This window comes from Nannospalax galili, unplaced genomic scaffold (assembly GCF_000622305.1).
Source record: "Nannospalax galili isolate Female #2095 unplaced genomic scaffold, S.galili_v1.0 scaffold54, whole genome shotgun sequence".
Lineage (NCBI taxonomy): Eukaryota > Metazoa > Chordata > Mammalia > Rodentia > Spalacidae > Nannospalax > Nannospalax galili.
In genome coordinates, this window is record NW_008341028.1 from 5,444,644 (window position 1) to 5,471,726 (window position 27,083).

Here is a 27,083-nt window from a genome sequence, read left to right on the forward strand (position 1 = left end):
TTTTAGAAATCCGTAAATGTTTCAAACAATGTAAACACTTAAAAGTCATCTTTAAAAAAAAAAACAGTAAATATACCATACAGGAAGTCAAAATTCAAAGTAATCCCCTTTAGAAACAGGCCCAAACAATGTTAAAATCTAAACTCCCATTGTGGAGATCTGGCATTACTCCCTTAGTCTGACATAAGAATGCATTGCTCTTCTATGATCCCATCAAGAAACCAAAACAAAAATAAATTCCAAGAGAATTAGGACATGTGATTAAATGTCTGCAGTTCAGGGAACTCCTAGGTAACCCTGCTACCAGTAGGTTTTTGGGTATCGCCATTTTGAATCATGCCACGTGGTTGGATTATGATGGTGGCAAGGTCACACAGGTTGCTGCCATTTTGAAAATGTCATTGTCCAAGATGGCAACCAAGCCATGTGACTGTCCCCATATGGATGATGTCATCAACCAAGGTGGAGACCAGGTCACGTTTGCCTCCCTCTTGGTGAGGTCAGCAGCCATGATGGTGACCAGACCACATGGCCATGTTAGTGAGCACAGTCCCAATGATGCAACAAGCCCATCTCTCACCAGGATACAAGCCCTGTGGGATTCACAGGCCTCATACATTAAATTTAGACAGCAACGATTTTTACTTTTACAAAGCACCCTAGTTAAGTTATACTTGATATAAAAGGAGAAAGGACCCTCAGATATATACATAGGCCCCGAATAGAAAAGCAAAGCAAAGGAATCCATGTCTCTCACCAACCATAGTAGCTGTAATGCCAAGCAAAGTTCTCTGGATCTCTTCATTCCTAGATACAAGCTACGCTGGGAAAGAAACAGGTGAAGGTGGCAGAAGGAACAGGGTGCTACGTCCAGCACATAAATCACTGGGTTGTTGATCTGAAAGCATATGTCTCAATCATGGCCCCTGATTTTTCATGTACATTGAAATTTAAAATGCTTAGATCTAGTTAGAAAAGCAGCCGCCTCAGGACCACATGGGCTGAGCACAGCTTTCTTGGTGCCCAACAGGACCTAAGATCAAAATTTTGAGCCCCTCTGCCTGAGAAAAGTTCAGGGAAAAAAAAAATGGCTTTTAAAATCTTTTTTCCATTTGTCCATGGGACGAGCCCCCTTAAATTCTTTAAATGCTCCACCAAAGCCACCCAGCCTTCAGCCTAAGTCCGAATGCCCCGAGGCAAGATAGCTCACCTACTAGTTTAAGAGCCAAATCCAGTGTGCACTTGAAAGTCTCTGTATGACCACCAAATAAATGTTATTAGAATTTTGGGGGTCCCTTCGTGGTTGTCAATATGAAACGGGGAGAAAGAGGGCCCCCTAGAGAGTTCTTAGTCTCATTCATAAAAGAATTTAAGAGTGGACCCAAACGGAAGCTTTTACAATTTTATTGGAATCTTAAAGACAAATCCTCAGGGCAGGCGAGCTGGTAATCTTGGAAGCTGCCTTGAGGAGGTGAATAGTGGGAAGAAGGAAAGAAAGCCATGGAAGCCGTGCAGGTTTAGAGCCTGCATGGAGGTCAGACACATGGCTGACTCACAGCCACATGGCTGGGAGAAGGAAGCTTTAGAGAAAAAGTGAAGAACGAAAGCATGTTTAGTAAGAAAGGCATGAAGAAGAAAAGGAGATATTACGCTTTCCTGAAGAGTTCAGGAAAACGGACAGACTTATGGAGACCTACATGGCTGTGGCTGGTCTAGAAGTTCTGCCAAGAATTCTAGAATTTTTTAAAAATTTTTTTATTTTATGTGTATGAGTGCATTGCCTGCATGTATGTGAGTGTACCAATGTCATGCCATGCCAGAGGTCAGAAGAGGGCTTCGGATTCCCCTGGAACTGGAATTAAGGATGGTTCGTAGCTGCCACGTGGGTGCTGGGAATCGAATCGTATGCAGGTCCTCTGCAAGAGAAATCAGTGCTCTTAACCGCTGAGCCATCTCCCCAGCACCGAGAATTCTAGTATTTTCACAAAATATGGGTAGAAAAAGGTGACACTAAAGAATGGTATCCCATGTTAATGCAACATGTTGTAATGAAAACTTTTAAGTGTAGAACCTTGAGACCCTCTTCATTCACCCGCTACCCCCCAATCCCTGCAGACCCTCACTAATTGCTCTTTTAGCTTCTGTAAAATGCTTGGCTGCTGCTTTAGACATGCCTAGACATACCCTGGCATGCCCTGACCCCCGCCTGCTATTCCCCACCCCCCTTCCAGGAAACTATAGATTAAGCAAGCCCGAGCATAAAAACTGCCCTATAAGGTAAAAACAGAGACTCCTGGCCCCACAGGTAACAGCACATTCCACAGCCCTGAGAATAGCACCTACCAATAAGAAACTTCCAGGGCTGCATCTTATACATCCAATAAGTTTAAAATTATGTTGGCAAGCGCGGGTTCCTTAAAGCAACCAAAATGTATCTTCAGTTTCCCCCCCTTTGTCTAAAACCTATAAAAGGCTCCACTCTCCCTTACTCTGGGCTCTCAGCACGGATCTGTTGAGTTGGTGAGGTCTGAGAGCCCGATCTTAAGCCCGAATAAACCATAAACCTTTGCTTTTGCATTTTGGTGTGTTGGGTCCTCGGTGGTCTTTTTGGGGTCCATTGGATGGGGTACAACATAAGTATGTGATTATTAAATAATTTAAAAAAAAGAATGGTATCCCAATACTCAACTTTAAAGAATTTATTTTCCCATTTGTAGAGTAACATTATTGTAAAATCCACAGTTAGCTGCAACACTTGCATTACTTTAAAAGAATTCCTAAGAATTTTGTTAGAGCATATTTTTAAAAAACAGAACGAAAATAATGTACATTTTAATTTCTAAACATTGTGTCATTAAAGTCCACATAATGTCTTCTGTATAAATCAATGTGATGTTACAACAATGCACATGATGTATTCTTATCCTAAAGGTTTCTGACCATGTATATCCAAGATAGATTCAATGCCTTTAATGTCAGACTGCAGAAACAGTTATGACCCTAAACAAAAGAAGGAAAAGCTGTATATACAAGGCAGTCTGACAATCTAGCTATTTGCAGCATCTGCTTGTCGAGGCCATCCGTCTTCCTCAACCCCAGAGTCATACTCCTCTTCAGACGACTCTTTCGATGGAGCCCTGTAAGGAAAACCATGTTTGTTTTTCAACAAAAATTATAGGTAAATATGATTTCTAGACTCAAAATAGTAAATTAATCTTCATAGCTAAATAAGTCACAAAGAAAATATAAGCATTTTCAATATTATGATTGTTTGATGTTAAAATATGGGAAACAAGTTACATGAGTTCCAAGTAAATTTCCCTCTATGTTCCCTAATTTACTGCTAAAATAAACTATAACTTATAAACCAAATCCAGCCCATCATCTGTTTTTGTAAATGAAGATTTACTGGAATATTGATATGCTCATTCATTTATGTTTTGTCTATGGCTGCTTCTGTGCAAAGGGCAGTTTGAGCAGTTGCAGTATAGACAGTACACCTAGGGCTGGAGAGATGGCTCAGCAGTTGAGAGCACTGGCTATTCTTGTAGAGGACCCAGGTTTGACTCCCAGCACCTACATGGCAGCTAACAACTATCTGTAACTCCAGTTCTAGGGTATCCAATGCCCTCTCTGTCCTCCGAGGGCTTTGCACGACATGGGTGCACTTACATACATGTATACAATACACACACATAAAATAAAAATAAAGCAAAAAAAAAATAGTGCCACTCTGAAGTATTTATCTAGCTCCTTATGAGAAAATTTGCTGATTCCTAGAATAGATAAAGCAATAGATGTGTCAAATGTGTCAACTATATATTACTAAGGACAAAAAACTGAAGACAAAAGCTGAAAATAGTTTTGGTTTTACAAAAGTCATTAAAAATAAGCAGGATGTGGTGGTACACACCAGTAATCCCAGCACTTAAGAGTCAGGAGAGAATAATTCAAGGTCATTCTCACCTACTTATGGGTGTCAAGGCTAGCAGCCTAGGCTACATAAGATCTTGCCTCAAAAAAAAAAAAAAAGGCAGAAAGTCATGGGAGTGGGGAGTCAGTTATCAATTAGAAAATTAGCAACAAAGTTCATTTGAGTACTTACGGGTTTTTTTGTTTGTTTTCTATTTTTTGAGACAGGGTCTCATGATGTAGCCCAAGATAGCCTCAAACTCATTATGAAGGTGAGGATGGCCTTGAACTTCTGAACCTCGTACCTCTACTTCCCAAAAGCTAGGATTACAGATGTTTCAACCACACACAGATGTTTGTCTCTTTTTATACAGTAGCTTATCAGATAAAAAGTAGAGGCTAATTTTGAAGCTCAGTTTTCAAAAAAATCACAGTATTACTTTTTATAAACCGTATTAGATATTTTTTCTACAGAAAACACTTGAGATTACTGCTTTCCTTATAATTAAGAGGTTATGCAAGTTTTCAAAAAGAGACCAACAAACTCTAGTAGTAAGGACTTTAACTTGTAGATCCATTCTGGCTTGAAATGTACTTTACCGAATGTATCCTGGCTCCTTTTTGCCTTCTACAACTTCTTTGTCAACCTCCACACACACAATATCAGAATTAGGAACTTCGAACATTGGTTCTAGTAACAACTTTTCCTAAAAAGAGGAAAAATAATAAATTACATGGAAAATGGATTACATAGAAAATAGCTTAATTTTGTAGACCAAGTGAATCCATTCATTCAAGAAATACTGAGGTTTGTTTTTGCCTTTTTGAGACAGGGTCTCCCTGTAGCTCCAGCTGGCCTGGATTTGCTATGGAGACCAGGCTGGCCTTGAACTCAGAGATCCACCTGCCTCTGCCTCCCAAGAGCTGAGATTAAAGGCATGCACCACCATGCCCAGCCGAAATACTGAGTTTTATACATTAGGAACTAAATGTTGAAGTCAATGTAAAAGCCTTCAGAGTATCTTTATGTTAAAACAGCTTTTAATTAAATTTAGGGCATCTTATAATGATAATCCTTCCTTTGAGGTCAATCCTACAAACACCTTCCATTTCAAACTATGATTCAAATGAACATTTGCCTCATGTGCTATATAGTAGACCTTGTTATTTACTTTAGAAAATGAGCTTTCCCTACAGGTAGGGGCCAAAGAGAAATACTGTGTACATCAAATTTCCTAAAAAATGTCAACTGCATTACCTGTTCTTCTAGTCTGCATGCTTATTATAAAGTCTGTCCTTAGAAACACCTTACCACGGGAACTCAAAGTACAATTTTTTTTTTTTTTTTTTTTTTTGTCTTTTTGAGACAGGGTCTCCTTGTAGCCTCAGCTGGCCTGGAACTTACTATGTAGGCCAGGCTGGCCCTGAACTCACAAAGATCCACCTGCCTTTGCCTCCCAGTGCTGGGATTAAGGCATGCACCTGGCCAGAGAGTACAATCTTAAAACTGTTAGTGGTAAATGCATAGCTCCAACTGAAGTCATAATGAGATGAAGATGGGATAGTAGGGAAATCCTAAGAGGGAAGAGAATTTTGTACTTGCTTTGGGAACAGACAAATAGTAATCTATGCCAGACCAGGGGAACAGAAGAGAGAAATGTAAGGAAGGGAGTGGGGTGGTGGCAGGAAAAGTCTGTCTCCTAGGGTCCCTAATGAAAAGCTTATACCATACTGAAGCAGGAGAGCTAAAATGTCATGGTATCTGCAGTTTACTTTCAAGCAAATAAAAATGGAGGATCTCTGTGAGTTCAAGGCCAGCCTGGTCTACATAGTGAGTTCTAGGCCAGTTGGGGCTACAGGGAGACCCTGTCTCAAAAAGGCCAAAAAAAAAAAATTGGTTGGTGCAGCAACCTACCTGTAATCTTGCCTAGTACTCAAGAAGTGGACACAGGGGCTGCCCAAGACAAGCTAGCTACTAAACTAACCAAACTGGCAAGCTCTAGATTCAGCAAGAGACCTTGTCTCGGTAAAGCAAGTGAAGAGTGAAAAAGATACTCAATGCCAATCTCTGCCCGCCCCCACGCACACATGGATGCAAAAGAAAAAAACAATAAAAACAGAAAAACCATTTAGACCAATCAATTGTTTTAATTGTTGCTGTTGTTGATTTTTATAACTTCAACTTACCATTATGGAGCGAAGGCCTCTTGCACCTGTTTTTCGTTCTAGTGCCAATCTAGCTATGGCTTTCAAAGCATCATCAGTAACATTCAGTTCACACTACAAACAGATCAAAATAAATGAAAAGTTAAGATGGTCCTTATGATATTTTCCAAACATAATCATATAGCATATGATCAACTAACTGTAACCACCATTCAGAATCTTCCTGATGACAGAATTTTATGAATGAAACCAATGCCTACTTCACAGATAAATAAGTTCCAGAAGGCTGAATAAACCAAGTGAGAGTTAGAAACAAAGCAAAGAGATAGAGGCAAGGTTGGCAAGATTTTAGAACATCATCCTCAAGCAGCACTACTTTTTAACCATTAACCTATGATACTACTAATAACCTACTAACTATGATAGTATCACTAGAAGAATCACAATTTTGTGCCTTGGGCTGGGTATGTATATAGTTCGGTGGTAAAGTGCTTGCCTCAAATGTGTAAGGTCCTGAAGTTTTCCATATTAATATGGACTTTCTAGGACTTGTTTCAACATTTATTATGATCCTACATATTTATAGTTCAGTGTATACATAGGGTGCCAAGGGACTACCAAAGTGGGAGCACCTATACATCTAGGGGGACCACTGGTATATTTTTAAGCAGGTGGGTAAAACAATCAGCCTTGTGTTTAATCATTCAATAAATACAAAGAACTTAGTATTTATCTGCTGGGTACTTACTCAATGATTTAAAAGCAATTCATTCTAGGGGGCTGCAGGGATGATGGCTCAGTGGGTAAAGGAGCTTGAATCTGAGTTTGATCCCCAGGACCCACACGGTAGAAGGAGAGAACTGAGTGCCCCCATGTTGTCTGTCCTCCTGTTTCCACATAGCCGGGTATGGTGGTATACACCTTTAAATCCCCACACTTAGGAGGCAGAGGTGGGCAGATTTCTGTGAGACTGAGGCCATCCTGGTCTCCATAGCGAGTTGCAAGTCAGCTGTGGTTACAAGGAGACCTGTCTCAAAAAGACCAAAAAAAGCTGGGCATGGTGGCGCACGCCTTTAATTCCAGCACTTGGGAGGCAGAGGCAGGTATATCTCAGTGAGTTTAAGGCCAGCCTGGTCTACATAGTGAGTTCCAGGACAGCTGGGGCTACAGGGAGTACCTGTCTCAAAGAGACCCCCCCCAAAAAAATAAATAAAATAAAATAAAATAAATAAATAAATAAATAAATAAATAAATAAATAAAATGGTGTTTTGCCTGCATGTATGTAAATACAGCACATATGTGCAGTGCCCACAGAGGCCTGAAAAGGGCATCAGATCCCCTGGAACTGGACTTATGGATGGCTGTTAGACACCATGTAGATAATGGATCCTCTGGAAGGGCAGCCAGTGTTCTTAACCAGAGTCATATTTCCAGCCCCAGAATATAATTTATTTGTGGTGGTGTCGTCCTGAGACTAACTTGAGACAGGGAGACCAATTAGGAACCAAATGCATGGGTTGAATGAAAGCAATGTTTGACTTAATGCAGTGGCAATTTTCTATCTGACTGGATGTGTAAGCTAGAGTGACCTCTATTCTTTTATTAGAGAGACAGAGATATGAGGACAAATTTCACCTAGACAGAAGCACATAAAAATATATACAGTATGTTAACAACAAAAGCACTTAGAATACCAAAGCTGAAAGGATAATTCTATGTATTTGGCTTGGAAAGGCTGACATTTCTCAAAATATCACTGTACTTTCTGTTCCAGTGGTCATTTTGTTGTTTTGTCTTTTTGAGTCAGTCTCCCCGTTAGCCCCAGATGGCTTGGAATTTGCTATATAGACCAGGCTAGACTATTTCACAGAGATCCACCTGCCTCTGCTTCCTGAGTGCTGAGATTAAAGGCATGTACCACCATCCCCAACCAAATGGTCATTTTAATTCAGAAAAAATAAAACCAACTATCAAATGTTGAATGTAATACATTGTTGCCTTTCTAAACCTACATTCAGTAAAGAACAAGCTGGTATTCCAGATGAGTAGGATACTCTTTAAATCTGAGCTAACTTAATAAAATTCTAATGGCAAGAAAATCATGAAGAAAAAATAAAAGCTAACCTTATCCATGCTGAATAAGGCCTGGTACTGAGGAATAACAGCATTGCGTGGCTCAGTTAGTATTTGTACAAGTGTCTTCTCATCAAGGCTATGCAAAGGAACCACCACAGGCAACCGTCCCACAAACTCAGGAATCATGCCAAATTCAATGAGATCTCTGGCCTCCACATGACGTAGTAACCGATCTTTTTCTTCAATATCTTGCTGAGTATTAGATTCTCCACTTCGATTAGCAAGGTCTGCAGCAGCTGCAGCTCTTCTGCCCTTTCCTAGATTAGATGGTGTTCCAAATCCAAGATACTGCCAAAGAAATGATGCAGATTATAGATAGACTGAAGCTGAACTATATTACTCTACATGCATAATTCACATATAAAACATGGTGACAGAGACTAAGTATTTTGACCTAGGTCTTGCTGATGTTAAGTGGCAAAACCAAGATTTAAATTCAAGTCTCAGATTTCCCCTATTTTTGTTAAGAAGTTCACAGCTAAATGGAATAACCTAATTCCCAATAGGGTAAAAATATGTTCCAGATCCTCCTCCTACATGTCTGCGATTTTTTTTTTGTGTGTGTGTGTGTGTGTGTGTGTGTCTTTTTGAGACAGGGTCTCCCTGTAGCCTCAGCTGGCCTGGAACTCACAGAGATCTACCTGCCTCTTGACTGTGCTGGGATTAAAGGCGTACATCACCATACCCAGCAATTCTTTTTTTCTTTTCTTTTTTTAAAAATATTCTATTTATTATTTTTATTTTATGTGTATAGGTGTATTACCTGCATGTAGGTAAGTATACGCATGTCATGCAATGCCTGAGGAGGACAGAAGAGGTTGTCAGATCCCTTGTACCTGGAATTACAGTTAACTCACATGTGGGTTCTGGGATTTGAACCCGGGTCTTCTGCAAGAATATTCAGTCTTCTTAACCACTGAACCATCTCTCCACCCCCAGCAATTCTTTTTTTTTTTTTTTTGTCTTTTTGAAGCAGGGTCTCCCTGTAGCCCCAGCTGTCTTGGAACTCACTATGTAGACCAGGCTGGCCTTGAACTCACAGAGATCCGCCTGCTTCTGCCTCCCAAGTACTGGGACTACAGGCATGCTCCACCATGCCCGGCCCTAATATTCACTTTTATAATTAGTGTTTCCTCAGACTTCTAAAAAGGATTTGAAATAGAAATATGTAGAACTAAAAGTAATGTTAAAAAGTAATGTTAAAAAAGAATTGCTAGCTGGTGGCGCATGCCTTTAATCCCAGCACTTGGGAACGTCAGCATCAAGAAAAATTAAATTTTAATTTATGTTTTTCTTCTGTTGAATCTGCATAAGCTAGCAGAAAAATAAAAATCTAACTATATCCATGCTGAATGAGGGCTGATTACATGGCTCAGTATTTGTGTTTTTCTCAAATGTAAGTTATGCAAAGGGAACTACTACTATTGAGTTGCTACTTAAACAAGCACCTTAAACTGAGAATTCAAGGCCAAGGAGACTCAAAACAAACTCTAACAAATAGCCAATCTATAATACACTCACTTAGGAATGTTGTGTAACATAAAAGTGATTTTGGCTATTAGATAAAACACAAAAACATGGAAAATACAAATGGGTTCTGGGTTTCTTGTCACTCTTTTTTTTTTTTTACTATAACCATCCAGTAATAGATGTGTACCCTAAAGAGCTGAGTATCAGGGTTGCCAGGTTTGGTAGCACATGCCTTTAATCCCAGCATAGAGATCCAGACCAGAATGGTCTACAAAGCCAGTTCCAGGCCAGCTGGGGCTACAGGGAGACCCCGTCTCAAAAAACTAAAATCGAAGCAAACAAAAAAACAATAAAAAAATCAGGGCTTATAAAAGTACTTAAAAAGATGGGCTGGAGAGATGGCTCAGTGGTTAAGAACACTGGCTTTTCTTGCAAAAGACTCGGGTTCAAATCCCAGCACCCACAGGGCAGCTAACAACTGTCCATAACTCCAGTTCCAGGGGATCCGATGGCCTCTTCTGTCCTCCACAGGCACTGCACGACACAGATGCACTTACCTACATGCAGGCTATACACACATACACATAAAAGAAAATAATAAATAAAATATATAAATATAAAAGTATTTAAAAGAAACATCTTTAAAACTAGATAAAATCACAATTCTTCCCCCCTACTCCCTTCTAATTTCTTCCCTCTATTTTCAAAAGCCAGCAATGATTTAGAACAAACTTTCAGGTAGAAACAATGAGACAAGCTCCCAATGCCACTGGTCTATTCACTCTGCCTGTAGCTAACCTCAAGAAGAAAACTCCTTAGATAAAGTATTAAAAAAAAAAAAAAAATCATACCCATTGAGTTATACTTTTTAAATGTACAGAGATATTTTTAATTATTTTATATATATGAGTGTTATGCCTGTGTGAATGTAGGTGCACCCATGTTGTTTAGTGCCTGCAGGAAAGAAGAGGGCGTTGGAACCCCTGGAACTGGAGTTACAGGCAGTTGTTAGCCACCATGTGGGTGCTGGGATTCAAACCCAGGGCTTCTACAAGTGCAGCCAGTGCTCTTAACTGCTGAGCCATCTCTCCAGCCCCCATACATAGATAATTTGAAATCCTCTTATTTACTATTCTAAAATTCAAACAACTAGGAATATGTATTGGATATGCTCTAAGAAAATCCAGTGACTGGTAACCAGTAGACGTGAACAGAAACTGAGTGTCCATCCTGTGTAACTTTAATGTTCTGAGGAACACCTTAGAAAAACTTACTTTTTCATTTTTCCTCCTGCTGATGATTCTGTCTAAGCCATTAAAAGCACCAGATGCAACAAACAGGATATTTGTTGTATCAACTTGAACTGTTTCTCCACGCAGCTTTCGAGAATTCTTTTCTGGAACATTGACTATCGTGCCTTCTAGTAGTTTTAATAAGCCCTGATAATGAATGAATTATAGCATCACTATATGTAAGTACATTATTATTTATAGATAACAGGATTCAATGGAGGAAAATAATATACGGTTATGGTCAATGAGCATAACTAACAAAAACTCCCACATTCCTACAACCAAAATGAAAATCAAGTACACTTTTCACTTTAGTACTCAGAAATTTACTTGAACTGGTTATAAAACTTCTGATGTACTAAAATTCAGAAAACAGTTATATAAAAAGCTGAGATTGATTGTGAAGTCCCTCTCTGCCCCCCCTCTGCCTCTCCTTTTATGAAGACAAGAGTCTCACTATGTAGCCCAGGTTGTTCTTAAACTAACAGTGATCCCCCTGCCTCAGTTTCTCAAGTGCTGGGTTACAGGTGAGAGCCACCACACCCAGCTTGATGGTAAACTCTTAGCTCTGATATAGACAGAATTATGACTTATCAAATAGTAACAAAACATGGTAGGAATATTCAAATATGAATGTAGTCCATCTTTCACATAAATTCAAATTCTCTACTCAACTTTTTAAGAGTACCTGTATTTTGAGATGCCTTCATAAAACAAAATTATCCAGCATATTTGGTAAGTGTGCTAATTCTCCCTGTGTTCAAAAAAAATTTTTTTTAAAGTTGGCCAACAGACCACTGTGACTTTATGATTCTACAAGGAGTAAAATGCTATTTTATACCTATCTTCTTATTTGCTGTTATTGTCATTTTGAGACAGGGTGTCATGGAACCTAAGCTGGCTTGAAACTCACTATGAAGACAAGGATGATTTTGAGCTTCTGATCCTCTTGCCTGTCTGCCTATATCATTCAGGTTTTGGAATTACAGGTGTGTATCACACCTGGCTTCCCTTCTCCTTTCCTTTCCCCTTTCTCTCTCCTGTCCTCTCTTTACTTTCCCTCTCTCTCCCTGTACTGGGGATCAAACCCAGGGCCTTAACTATATAAGGCAAGCACTCTACCACTGAGCTACATCCAGTTCTTATACTAATCTTATGACTAAATGGGAAGAATAAAAAACATGTATAGGTCATTTGAGTCTAGTTGGAACCAGAACTTTCTCAGCAGTCTACTAGAAATGTTTAAGTGGGTCTCTGAGGAATTAAAACAAAATGCAAAAAGCAAAGATTAGGGCTGGACAGGGTGGTGCACACCTCTTAATCACAGAACTTGGGAGGCAGAGGCAGGTGGATATTTCTGAGTTGGAGGCCAGCCCAGTCTACATAGAGAGTTCCAGGCCAGCTGGGGCTACAAGGAGACCCTGTCTCAAAAAGACCAAAAAAAACCAAAACAAAAAACAAAAAAACCAACCAAACAACAACAACAAAAAAACCCCCACAAAGATTAATTAACCTTATTTTTCTATTTCTTAAAATACTTTCAATTTCCTAAGAAATGAATTTTTATTTAAAATCATTAATAATCTCTTTTCAGGAGGTGTGGTGGTACACACCTATAATTCCAGCACTTGCAAAGATGAGGGATATATAGACCCTGTTTCAAAAACCCCACACAAAATAAATAGGTATATGAAGTTTAGGGTGGGAGAAACAAAAAAGAATCTAATTGAATGTGAAACCAAACGTACAGTATTTGGGAAGGTGATGTTCCCTTCCTTTTAGTGGGCTTGAACAAAATATTCAACTGCTTACTTGCTGAACGCCTTCTCCACCTACATCCCGTAACTGATGAATGCCTGGCACACTGCCAATCTTATCTACTTCATCCAGAAAGACAATTCCTATAATTTAAGGAGGATTCTATTTACAATATGAAAAAGATAGACACAGACAGTCTCAGCTTTGAAAGATTAGAGATAACTACAAAGCAAGTTTATTCAATTTTTCATAGTTAACATGCAAAGGCTTGATAAGAATAAGAACACTGCTAGCTCTCACCATCTTTTTATGAAACTATTATGGAATTTATTTTATAGCATATAATTTGAGAACAATAACCAAAAGCTCTTTGACAACAGTTTTCTCTTTTTATTATTTTTATTTTATGTATATAAGTGTATTGCCTGCATGTATGTAAGTGCACCCATGTCATGCAATGCCTGAGGAGGTCAGAAGAGGGTGCTGGACTCCCCTGGAACTGTAGTTAAGGATGATTGTTAGCCACCATGTGGGTACTGGGAATCAAACATGGGTCCTTCTACAAGAGTATTCAGCATTCTTAACCACTGACCATTGAGCCATCTCTCCAGCTAACAACATTTCTCTATACTACTAATGTACTCAACTTTTTTCTTACAGGAAGGTGAAATACATTATGCAGGCATAAAGTATTTGCTAGCACTAGCAAAACTTTACTCTTTCCCACCTGTATTTTTTGTTCCACTTAGTGTCTGTGTGTGTGTTGTGTGTCTGCATGCACATGTATGTGTGTACCATAGTACATGCGTGGAGATCAGAAGACAATTTGCAAGAGTCAGTTCTCTCTTTTCACTGTGTGGAACTTAGATCATCAGGCTTGGTGGCAAGTGCTTTTGACAGCTGAGCCATCTTGATGGCCCCACCACCTATATATCCTTGTTTTAAAAGAATCTGTCAATCCCTTTTGTAAGTACAGGTGACAGACAAAAGGGAAAGGCAGTATCTGAGATATCCTGCAAATAACAGGCTAAACTTTTTCTATACTCATCCATTCTGTTCTCTCTTGACCTTGCCTCTATCCCCAAACTTAACCAAATCCCAGCACTGAAAGTCTGGAGGGGAGTAAGCACAAGAAAACCAATGGTAACATCAAGGACCTAGCAGAATAGTAACAGCCTGTTTTCACGCTAGCAGCCATCTTCCTGATCACAAGACAAAGCAAAGATGTGGCCTTTGATTGGTATGAATGCCTCAAACTGTGTATTGGGTACTTTTCTACAATTACATGTTAGCACTGATTTGCCTCAAATTATGTATTGGGTACTTTTCTACAATTACATAATGTTAGCACTGACTCAAAATAAGAACTATACTATTCCTTAATATTAAGCTGCTTTCTTAATACATTAAATCTGAAGACACACAAGCTACACTTAGAACATACCTTGTTGTGCTTTTTCTACATTATAATTGGCATCTTGGAGCAGTTTGGCAATCACAGATTCAATATCTTCACCTACATATCCAGCCTGAGTCAAAGTCGTACAGTCACAGATAGCAAAAGGAACATCAAGGCATTTAGCTAAAGTTTGTGCCAGCAGGGTTTTACCTACAAACAGAAATAGTAACTAAGAATTTACTAAAAATATACTGTCACAATTTTTCTATAAAAATGAAAAAGCTTTAGTATATAAAAAATTGTTATACTTTTTCTAGTGTATTCAGAGCTAGTTGTATCTTATTTTATTATTCCTTTTGCAAAGTTAGGGAGTGATACAATTAATATGTAACTAATACATTAAAAAAAAAAAGCTAGGGATTAGCCCGCAGGGCAGCACCAATATCTCAAACTCAGGTTAAGATCTAAACAGTGAACACTGACAATGCATCCAGAAAACCAGTCTTAAGACTTTGTTTTGCTTTTTTTGGGCAGAGGCCTGCCTCTGCCTCCTGAGTACTGGGATTAAAGGCGGCATTACCATGCCTGGCCTTACAAGTCACCATTTTTTTTTTTTTTTTTTTTTTTTTGAGAAAAGGTCTCCCTGAAGCCCCAGCTGGCCTGGAACTCACTATGTAGACCAAGCTGGCCTTGAACTCACAGAGGTCTACCTGCCTCTGCCTCCTGAGTGCTAGGATTAAAGGCGTGGGCTGCCAGACCCAGCTTTAATTTTTTTTTTTTAATGTGTGTGTATTGCCTGCATGTAGGTAAGTGCACCCGTGTGGTGCAATGCCTGCAGAGGTCAGAAGAGGCTGTCGGATCCCCTGGGACTGGAGTTACCGACAGTTGTTAGCTGCCATGTGGGTGCTGGGATTCAAACCTGGGTCTTCTGCAAGAACAACCAGTGTTCTTAACTGCTCAGCCATCTCTCCAGCCCCCACAAGTCATGTTTTTAAAAAAATTGTAATGTCACTATTGTTACTTAACCAGCTATGAAAAAGTAAGTGAATTATTTCCTTTTTGCTTCAGTCGTTTCTATTATAAATCTCAAAGATTAAGCTAATATGAAGCTGAAGTGCCATTGAACCTTAGACAACTTTCCTTGCATTTCTTAAATAAAAGCTTTATTTTAAAAAATTTTATGTGTATGTGTGTATTGCCTACATGTATGTAAATGTATAATGTTATGCAATACCCATAGAGGTCAGAAGAGGGTGTCAGATCCCCTGGAATTGGAGTTATGTACAGTTGTTAGCCACCTTGTGGGTATTGGGAACCAAACCCAGATCCTCTACATGAGTACCCAGTGCTCTTAAGTGCTGAGTATGTCTCCAGCCCATTTTGTTTTTTAAATACTTTTAAAGACTTTTTTTTTTTTCCTGGTCTTTTTTTGAGACAGGGTTTCCCTGTAGCCCCAGCTGGCCTGGAACTCACTATGCAGACCAGGCTGGCCTTGAACTCACAGAGATCCCCCTGCCTCTGCACCACCACACCCAGCTTTAAAGATTATTAATCACATACACGTACACACACACACACACATACACACACACACACACACACACACACACAGTGTGCGAGTGCATGCAAGTGTGTGTATGTGCTTGTGTACTGGAGTCCATGGAGACCAGGTGATGGATCCTCTGGAGCTGGAATTAAAGGTGGTTATTAGCTGCCTGGCATAGGCGCTTGAAAACTGAACTCAGATCCTCTGGAAGAGAAATACATGCTCTCAACTGCTGAGCCATCTCTCCAGCCCCCTTGTTTTGTTTCTTTGGAGACAGGTTCTCACTATGTACTCCTGATTGGCCTCAAACTCCTGGCAATCTTCCTGCCTCAGTCTCCCAACTGCTAGGATTACATACAAGTGTGAGATCCAGAATCCACAATGACAAGGAATAGGTTACAGAATCATTCTCTATTTTTTAAGTAAGTAGTAAAGTTTCCCAGGAAGTTATTTACCTGACCCAGTTGGTCCAAGCAGCAAAATATTACTTTTTTCAAGTTTTATGTCATCATGAGAAGAATCCAATACTTCACCTCCTCGTTTTTCCTGAGGTATTTGCTGATTTACCTGTTGCTGCATTGATGCTCCTAAGGCATTGCCATGTGGGCTAATTCCAGCAATTTGAAGCAATTCTAGAAAAAAATGACAAAGGAATTACTAGAGCATTACTTGAATTTACTTGAAGAAATATTCCATAAAAACCTACATCTAAAAACAAGCACCTACTTGTAACAATTTAAAAATACCAACATTACTTTACCTAAAAAAGAAAATTGCAAATTAACTAAGGACAAATGTTAAATGCATGATTGCAATCCAAAGAGACTCAAAGGAAAGAAATATTTTTCTAATCTCCTTATTTACATAAATGTGTATGAATGTTCCCTCACAAGAAGATAATACAACAGACAACAGTGCTTTAGTTTTTGACCTTCCTTTGTTTCTAAAGAGTTATATGATCCTGAACAAGTCTTATGAACTTTTTGATTCTGTTTTCTTAGCTATAAAACAGTATTAATACCTGTCCTGTTAATTTCAAACATACAAATGGATGTTATAAGGATAAAACAAAATTGACTTAGGACTAGAGAGATGGCTCAGTGGTTAAGCACACTGGCTGCTCTTACAGAAGACCAAGGTTCAATTCCCAGCACCCACATGGTGGCCGAGAACTGTTCACAACTCCAGTTCCAGAGGATCTGGTGCCCTCTTCTGACTTCCCTCGGGCATTCCACGACACAGGTGCACTTACATACATGCAAGCAATTCATTCATACACATAAAAATAATGAAAATACAATTTTAAATAGTATACATCTTTAGTAATATACAAGGCAAATGCATGCCTATCATCACTACTACTAAGACATTTCATTGAAGCAAATCTCAAGAAGAATAAAGATTATAGAGGAGGACCTGAGGAGAGGTGACTTACTTGTAAATCTGTACTCATCCTCCCGTCTTCTTATTTCTAACTCTAAGAAAGGAGATGAAAAGGGCAATGTGAAATATTGCATATTTGTTTCATTTGAGGGAGAATAAAAAAGAAATCCTACTTCTTGCCTTCTTCTAAATATATTTAAAGGATATGTTCATTGTTTTCAGCTTTTCAAATTATTAAAGAATTTATATTCAACATCCTTTCTATGTCAAACAAACAAAATCAATCTTAATGGTGGCTATTCAGGTGCAAATCACTGAATAGAAAAAATTAACATCTGTAAGAATTTAATAACAATAAGAGTTAAAAGTTCTTCATACTACCCGGGCATGGTGGCACATGCCTTTAATCCCAGCACTTGGGAGGCAGAAGCAGGCAGATCTCTGTGAGTTCAAGGTCAGCCTGGTCTACATAGTGAGTTCCAGGACAGCTGGAGCTACAGGGAGACCGTCTCAAAAAGACCAACAAAAAAAAAAAAAAAAAAAAAAAAAAAAAAAGTTCTTCATACTAAAAATATGAAATCATTTGCTCTTCCAGCACCTACAATAATTTAAGTACTAATATAGTGAATGAAAAAAAAAAAGAAAAAAATTTGGTCTATGACTAGACAGAGCTATTTGGACCTTACAAAAATGAAGGTTCCAAATCAAGTCTACCACATAACTATTTTGCAGTAAGTTCAACAAGTGAATAAGTATCTTTATTGAAATCAATTACATATTTAGTAGCTACTAAAAAGCATTTAATAAAACTTCCTCATTAATGACTAAAAGAACTAAAATGGTGGATTATAAACCTACATCAGAAATCAGGGCTCTCTGGACAACAAAATAAAAATCTACATATTTACATTTTACTTGATTCATAGTTTCTAAATAAAATCATTCCATTAATATAATACATTTATTGCCCATAGTAAATTGAGATAACACAGCATTCTAGTATGTTAGAATCTAAGATTAATAGGAATTGCACTTAGAATCACTTACAAATTTTTCCCTTAACCCTGCACCCTGTAGCAGGGGCCCAAAGAAGAAAGAGTGCTGGATATGTTGTGTTAAGTTATCATCTCCACATATCTCTGACTTAGGCAACTGAAATTCTGTATCCTGAACCCAAAAGAGAAGAACTCAGAGTTGTACAGAGCACTGCAGTGATCTGTTCATGGGAAACTAGTTGTGGTGAAGTCAATAATTCAGACAACTCAACGTCTATTCTAGGGGGCCCTCCAAGTTTTTGTTTTTGTGGTACCAGGTCAAGGCCTTGTGAATGAATGGTAGGCAAGTGCTCTACAATCAAGCTATGTCCCCAGTTTTCCAAACATTTCTTTTAAGAAGATGTGGACAATTTTTTTGTGTCTTTTTGTAATGGTCTCCCTGTAGCCCCAGCTGGCCTGGAACTCACTACATAGACCAGGCTGGCCTTGAACTCACAGAGATCCACCTGCCTCTGCCTCCCCAGTGCTGGGACTAAAGAAGTATGCCACCACACTCGGCTTCCAAACATTTCTTAAAGAGACTCTCAATAAGAAACACATTTTACTTTGTGACTCCAAGTTTTAGGAAAAACACTTACCTTAACTAGAAGTTAACGTACTTTGGTATTTTTTATTCCCAGCTACTTAAAATAATATAAATGTGACTAGCAACTCATCAAAATAATTTCATGATCCACTAAGGGAAAATGAAAAATGCTGCACACTATAGTAAAAGGATTTTCGGATAAAAACAAAGAGTTATAAATAAAGATTAATAAGCATAGTAATCTATATTGTGGTCAATTATCAAAAACACTGACCTCTAGGTGTTAATGATGTCTGCTTCTCAACCTCTGCTTGCTGTCTCAGATTAGCTGGGATATTATTATATATTCTCTTATAATGATTATAGACGGCAACTGAAAGCACTTTCTTAGCAAACGACTGGCCAACAACATACTTGTCGAGGTAATTATAAATCTGGAAAATGATTAGGTATGAATAATTTACTATGAGCCATCTTAAAACCAAACACATTACAAAACTATACACTAAACATATTTGCTTATAGTTAATTTGAAAATATATTTGCATTAAAAATAAAATGTCCAACTATAGAGATGGCTCAGCAGGTAAAGGTGTTTGCAACCAAATCTGATGATATAAATCCCATCCTCAGAACCTGCATGGTAGAAGAAGAAAACCTGCAAGTTGTTCTCTGACCTCCACAAGTGCACTGTAGCCCCCACCAAATAATTTTTTTTTCCAACAGTCAAGGGCAGGATCCACTGTGTAAGGATGATTCAAAGATCTGAAACCCTAGATGAACAAAATCATAATTCATTTGTTCTCTACTAGTGCTGTGCTAGTTTTCATTCTACATAAATGCAACTGTTTTAATATTTCCCTGAAAAGAGGTAACACAGGGCATGGTGGCACATGACTTTAATCCCAGCACTTGGAGGCAGAGGCAGGCGATCTCTGTGAGTTCGAGGCCAGTGGGGCTACAGGGAAACACTGTCTCAAAAAAGACCAAAAAACAAAACAAAAGAACAACAAACAGGTAACAGTGTCTTGAAATGCCACCATGGCTCTAAAGGAATCTTAATGTAAATCATTAAAATACATCCTTTCTCTAACGATCTCAATCATATAGCTATAATAGTCTTCACAAAGATATATTATAAAACTACCCTGTTTCAGAAATAGGTAGTATACAACCACTGTACTACCAGTACCCATGTATTTTAATTCACAAACATTTAGCTTCTACTCTGGTATCAATCTTAAAAGTTACTCATTTGGGGGGAAAGATAGATGACTCAGCCTTTAAGAATTTGATTCCCAGCACCTGTTGCTCCAGCACCAAAGGCTCTGAAGCCCTCTTCTGGCCCCTGCAGACACCTGTACCTACACACACAGGTGTATATTGATACACATAAATAAAATTAAAGCACTTTTTTTAAAAAAAAAAGTTATCCATTCAGGGGCTGGTTCAGCAGTTAAGAGCACCGGCTGCTCTCACAGCAGATTGGGGTATGGTTCCCAGCACCCACATGGCAACTCACCACTGTCCCCAACTCCAGTACCAGGGGTAGTTAATGTCCTCTTCTGGCCTCCTCAGGCACTGCATGCACATGGTGCACTTACATACATGCAGGCAAAGCACTTGTACACATAAAATAAAAATAAAAATTTAAAGGTATGCATTTATCTGAATAGCAATTTTAATAGCCTTCTTTTTTGTTGTTTGGGGGCAGTGCTAGGGATCAACCAAGAGCCTTGAATTTTCTACTACTGAGTCGTATCCTCAACCCAGCTTTGTTAATAAAAACTAAAGCTGTTTTTTCGTTTTTTTGGATTTTTTTGGTCTTTTTGAGACAGGGTCTCCTTATAGCCCCAACTGTTCTGGAGCTCACTATATAGAACAGGCTGGCCTTGAACTCACAGCGATCCACCTGCCTCTGCTGGGATTAGTGTGCACGTCATCATGTCTAGTGTTACCTCCTTTCAAAAAAATTAAAACGGCATTTATACAGAATGAAAACTAGCACAGCACTAGTAGAGAACAAATGAATTATGATTTTGTTCATCTGGAGTTTCAGATCTTTGAATCATAGTTATACAGTGGATCCTGCCTTTGACTGTTAAAAAAAATTTGGTGGGGGCTACAGTATGCATGTGTCCGTTCCTCTGAGGGGTGGGGCCCGCTGCAGAGAATTGGCTGCCCGGAGAGTTAGCTACGGAGAGGGAGCTGCAGAGAGGGTAGCCTTGGAGAGGAGCATTGGCACGATCTGGACAGCGGTGGCACTTGAAAAAATGGCCCCGGTATCTCACCCCGTAGACACGAGAGGTGGCATTTACTGACCTGGGGCAAGACCCATGAGGCATGGGCGAAAGCTAATGGAGACTGTGGGTGGGGTGTGGAAGCAATCTGGAACAGCAGCCGGCTGAGCCACAGAGTGAAACAGGTGCCAGGTGTTCACCTTTTGTGGGGCTCCAGGTGTTTGCCTTTGTAAGTTACCTATTTCCCCTACCCAGGATATAAACTATGAAAAATTCAGATAAAGATGTGTTATATGGTTTGTCTAATAGTGCTAGGAGCAAGAGACCCTGAAGAGTGAGGGCAGGTCAAACAGAGAGTGGGAAGGAAAAAATTTAGTGGGACAGGCGGTTACCACCACACCTGGCTCTAAAGGTCTGTTTTATACTTGAATATTACTAAGTTTTCTTATTTTATATGTATGCGTGCTTGCCTATACATATCTATGTGGACCCTTTGAATGTCTGGTGCTCAGAGGCCAGAAGCGAGCTTCAGATCCGCTGGAACTAGAGCTACAGTTGGTTGTAAACTGCCATTGGGAACTGTACCCAGGTCCTCCGAAAGAGCAGCCAATGCTCTTAACCTGAGCCATCTCTCCAGCCCCAATTTCTTGAATTTTTAATGAAAAACAAACTGTAACGGTGGACATGGCCACACATGTCTGTAATCCTATCACTAGGGAGGCTGAGACAGGAGAATCTTGAGTCCAAAGCCAGCCTGAGCTATACAGTAAGACCCTATCTCTAAAACCACTACCTACCCCCACAAAAAATGACCTGTTCATTTTGACCAAATCCTGAAAAAAGTTGCCTCTGTATTTTCTAGAACTTTATTCAGATGTCTAAAGTCTATACAATTTAGTAAAGTTAAAAGCTTATTAGCACCCAGGTGTGGTGGCACATGCCTTTAATCCCAGCACTCAGGAAGCAGAGGCAGGCAAAACTCATCAAGGCCAACCTGGTCTAACGAGTCTACATAGTGAGTTCCTGACCAGCTGAGGCTGCAGGAAGACCCCATCTAAAAAAGATCAAAAAAGAAAAAAAAAGCTTATTGGCTATTTTTTCTATTACATTATTTTTACTTAACAATTTCTTTAGCTTTATTATAGTTTTATTTATTTATTTATTTATTTATTTATTTATTTATTTATTTATTTATTTATTTATTTATTTAAAAAAAAAATTATTTAGTGTGCAATCACATGGAGATCAGACAGGACAACTTGTGAGAGTCGGTTCTTTCCTTCCACCAGGTGGGCCCCAGAATCAAATAGGTTGTTGGGGTTGGTAGGAAGTGCCTCTACTCACTGAACCACCTCATTGGCCCTATTATAATTTTTTTTTTTTTTTTTGGTCTTTTTGAGACAGGGTCTCCCTGTAGCTCCAGCTGTCCTGGAACTCACTATGTAGACCAGGCTGGCCTTGAACTCACAGAGATCCGCCTGCCTCTGCCTCCCCAGCGCTGGAATTAAAGGCGTGCGCCACCATGCCCGGCTCCTATTATAATTTTTTAAATTTTACTCATGCCAGGTGTGGTAGCGCATGGCCTTTAATCCCAGCACTTGGGAGGCAGAGGCAGGAGGATCTCTGTGAGTTCAAGGTCAGCCTGGTCTACAGAGCGAGTTACAGGGAGACCCTGTCTCAAAAAGACAAAAAAAAATTTTTTTTTACTCATACCTTATAAATTATACCTGTGACTTACTACATCTGCCACAAGGCACATGAAAATACACACAAATATAGGTCCCTAAATATCTGTATAAGAAGAAATCTACAATGAGGCAGGGAGTAAGAAGTAATGTAAGTATGTAGGCATCTGAGAGCCAGAAGAGAGACTACAAGGCTTCAAGAAGCAAAGGCTTCTTCTGGGTTCTCAAAAATCACGCACCATGTATTCAAAGGAACTCAGTCGTAGTTCATAGGACTAATCACACTTTGCCTGAGACTTCTAAGGAGAGTTTATACCACCAAAGTCACAGTGGTTCATATTGGGCAGCCCTGTCATACTAGCTACGAAAAAAATTACTTGCTGACATTGTTAAACAGCTGTTGTACATTATTAAATAGACTGACTTAAAGGGGAATAACTGAAGATCCAAACTAACAAAGTACATTTGTTTGCTTATTTGTTTTTTTGAGTCTTCACTCTATAGCCCAAGATGACCTGGAATATGTAGCCCAAGCTGGCCTCAAACTTGAAGTATTGTCCTGCTTCAGTCTCCTGAGTGCTGGATTTATAGGTCTAAGCTACCAAACCCATCTTAGTAGCTAGACTATTATAACAGAACTATTTCATATTTCAAATCAGCTTGTTGTATTAACATTTTCATAATTATCTAATTATATTTCATTGATACTATACATAGTAATCATGACAAGAGAAAAAGCAGTGGATTTCAAACCTAAATTCCAAGTATTAAATATCAGTAAGGACTTACCTAGATATAATATATATTAAGAACCCATAGGACTGGAAAGACAGTTCAATGTGTAAAAATATTTGCTACACAAGCCTGAAAAAAAAAGAATTTATGGGGCTGGAGAGATAGCTCAGCGGTTAAGAGCACTGACTGCTCTTGCAGAACACCCTGGTTCAATTCCCAGCACCCACATGGCGGCTACAAACAGTCCTTAACTCCAGTTCAAGGGGAATCCGAAGCCCTCTTCTGACCTCCGAGGCATTGCATGACACGGGTGTACTCACATACATGCAGGCAATACACTCATACACATAAAATAAAAATAATAAATAAAAGCAGGGCATGATGGCACACACCTTTAATCCCAGCACTCGGGAGGCACAGACAGGCCAATCTCTGTGAGTTCAAGGCCAGCCTGGTCTACACAGTTCCAGGATAGCTAGGACTACAGGAAGACCCTGTCTCAAAAAGACCAAAAATAAATAAATAAAATAAATAAAATAAAAAAGAATTTATAAGGGCTGGAGATGGCTCAGTGGTTAAGAGCACTGGCTGCTCTTGCAGAAGGCCCAGATTCAGTTCCCAGCACCCATATGGCAGCTTATAACTATCTGTTAACTTCAGTTCAAATAGATTCGACAACCTTTTCTGTCCTTCACAGGCACTGTGTGCATGATACAGGTGCACTACACACATGCAGGGCAAACAGTTGTATACAACAAATAAAAACTCAAAAAAAAAAAAGAGTTGGGCATGGTGGCGTACGCCTTTAATCCCAGCACTCGGGAGACAGAGACAGGTGGATCCTCTGTGAGTTCGAGGCCAGCCTGGTCTACAGAGTGAGTTCCAGGCAGCTGGAACTACAGGGTGCCCCTGTCTCAAAAAAAAAAAAAAATTTATAGAACTAGGCATGGTAGCATATGCCTATAATCCTAGCACCTGGGAAATAAAAGGAGAATCAGAAGTTCAACATCAAGTTCAGCTACACAGGGAGTTGAAGGGCAGCCTGGGCTACATGAGGCCTAGTCTCAAAACAAACAAACAAACACATAGGGGCTGGAGAGATGGCTCAGCAGTTAAGAGCACTGACTGCTCATGCAGAGGTTCAATTCCCATCATCCACATGGTGGCTAACAACCATCTGTAATTCCAGTTCCAGGGGATCTGACACCTTCTTCAGACCTCTGTGCGCATCACAACAGAGGTACACTTACACACATGTAGGCAATACACTCATACACATTAAAAAATTAAATTAAGCCAGTCGTGGTGGTGCACACCTTTAATCCCAGCACTGGGGAGGCAGAGGCAGGTGGATCTCTGTGAGTTCAAGGCAAGCCTGGTCTACATAGTGAGTTCTAGGACAGCTGGGGCTACAGGGAGACCCTGTCTCAAAAAGATAAAAAAAAAAAAAAAAAAAAAAAAAAAAGAAAGAGAAGTAATGGAATATTTTCACGATATAATGTCCACAGACTGAGCCAAGACTATACCTTTTTGGGGGGTGGAGGTGGTTTCTGCTGGAATGCCAATTTCACAGCTTCTGCTGCTGATTCTGGTTCTTTAATTATGCTTTTCTTTGAGTCTGCTTCTGACAGTACAACAAAAAAGTGATGACATTTTTCACACTTGACAAATCGGGTGGAAGCTGAAAAAAAAAAAAGGCAAGGTCAAGAGAAGAAGATTCAAGAGACAATTTCAAGAGCTGTTTTCCTTAAAATCTCACTGTAGGACTGGGGTTTTGGCTCAGTGGTATAGTGCTTGCCTACCATGCTCAAGTTCCTGTATTCAATCCCTGGAAGGGATGGAGGCATGACATATTGACAAATAGTTTATATACTAACAATATTACAAAGATAAGTTCATTCAGGAAACTTTTTGTTCACTAGATATAGTAGTACATGCTTGTAATCTCCACATTTTGAAGGTTGAGACAGACGAATAAAAAAAAAAATTCAAGATCATCTATGGCTTGTATGAAAAAAAGAGAATCAAACCAAAACAATAAAAAACTGGGCCAAGGAGATGGCTGAGCAGGTTAAGGTGCTTGCTGCCAAGCCTGAGTTCAATTCCTGGGGACCCACATGGTAGAAAGAGAAAATCGAATCCTACAAATTGTCCTCTGACCTCTACACATGAACACACATAAAGTAAGTGTAATAGGCCAGGCGTGGTGGCACATGCCTTTAATCCCAGCACTTAGGAGGCAGAGACAGGCGGATCTCTGTGAGTTCAAGGCCAGCCTGGTCTACATAGTGAGTTCCAGGATAGCTTGGGGCTACAGGGAGATCCTGTCTCAAAAAGACCAAAAAATGTGTAATAATAATTTTGTTAGCTGGGCAGGGTGGCATAAGTCTTTAATCCCAGCACTTGGGAGGCAGAAGCAGGCAGATCTTTGTAAGTTTGAGACCAGCCTGGTCTACATAGCGAGTTCCACACCAGCTGGAGCTACAGGAACACCTTGTTTCAAAAAGACCAAAAAAACAAAAAAAAAACCAACAAAAAAAAACCCCCAAACCATTTTGTTAGGTTCCTTTCCTTTTGTGATATGCTTCATTCATTAAAAAGATCTGAAGATTCTTTTGACATTAGAGATAATTTTTACATCTTCTTTGAGAATATGGACTACTCATCTACTAAAATATTTTAATGATTATGAAAGTATTTTTTTAAATTTTATGTTATGAGTATATTGCCTGCATGTGTGTAAGTATACCCATGTCATGCAATTCCCAAAGAGGTCAGAAGAAGCCATCAGATGCCCTAGAATAGACAGTTGTTAGCCACCATGTGGGTGTTGGGAATTGAACCCAGATCCTCTGCAAGAGCAGTCAGTGCTCTTAACCACTGAACCATCTCTCCAGCCCCATAAAAGCTTAATTAGATTTTCTATATTTTACTATAAAACATTTCAAACATACTTAAAAGCTGAGATAAAACTATTTTAATTCCTGAAAGTGGGGAAGATACCTTCTTTAGATTATCTTGCACAACTGATCAGTTTTAAAACTTTTACTCATGGGGCTGGATCCCCCTCCTCTAGGGGGTCCAATGCCCTCTTCTGCCCTCTGAGGCACTGTACGATATGGGTACACCTACCTACGTGCAAGCAGTACACTCAGACATTAAATAAAATATATTAAAAAAACTTTTACATAGTAAATACATCAAACTTATTCCACATCATCTTTAAGTCTACAAATTCCTTTTTCTGCAATAAAAAAAAAAAAAAAATCCCTAAGAAAGAAAGTAACTCTTGTCAGTAATTTTAAAAACAACACAGGGGGTAGTTAAAAACATAAAAAGGGTTCCTCAGTTCTAAAGCATCAGCTATCCCAGCCCTACTAATGGAAGCCAGGGACCTCAAAAAGTAGCATGATAGAGCATCCTATATAAATACAGAAAACAAATATAAAGCTAGTTATTACACAATTGTAGGCTGTTTTGTGTGTAATCCAATTAGGCAGAACTATTAAGAAAATAAATTAATTTTTAAAAAAACTAAAGGAATCTCTCTTCTTTGGGAAAACTATAGTTATCTAGAGAAACTACCATCTAAATCTCCCCAAGATTTAGATTTAAGCTACATGAAAAAAGAAAAATTCATAATTCAATCAATTTAATTTTACATTTCTGTTCTTAAATTCAAGGCCAATTAAGAATATATTCCAGCCGGGTGTGGTGGTGCACGCCTGTAGTCCCAGCACTTGGGAGGCAGAAGCAGGAGGATCTCTCTGAGTTCAAGG

At 39.2% G+C, this 27,083-nt stretch overlaps 1 protein-coding gene across 1 annotated transcript in view; it reads right to left on the reverse strand.

The window, feature by feature from the left end:
• Positions 1-2,684: 2,684 nt before the first annotated feature.
• The window catches only part of Clpx (caseinolytic mitochondrial matrix peptidase chaperone subunit), a 47,657-nt gene continuing 23,258 nt past the window's right edge, over positions 2,685-27,083 (reverse strand). The window contains exons 4-14 of the mRNA XM_008836312.2: positions 24,831-24,985; positions 18,919-19,078; positions 17,116-17,157; positions 16,136-16,312; positions 14,180-14,344; positions 12,790-12,878; positions 10,960-11,124; positions 8,204-8,503; positions 6,100-6,192; positions 4,513-4,619; positions 2,685-3,137 (exon numbers count right to left, since the gene is read on the reverse strand). Coding sequence (XP_008834534.1) covers positions 3,047-3,137; positions 4,513-4,619; positions 6,100-6,192; positions 8,204-8,503; positions 10,960-11,124; positions 12,790-12,878; positions 14,180-14,344; positions 16,136-16,312; positions 17,116-17,157; positions 18,919-19,078; positions 24,831-24,985 — 1,544 coding nt within the window. The 3' untranslated portion in view covers positions 2,685-3,046. The remainder of the gene's footprint in view (positions 3,138-4,512; positions 4,620-6,099; positions 6,193-8,203; positions 8,504-10,959; positions 11,125-12,789; positions 12,879-14,179; positions 14,345-16,135; positions 16,313-17,115; positions 17,158-18,918; positions 19,079-24,830; positions 24,986-27,083) is intronic.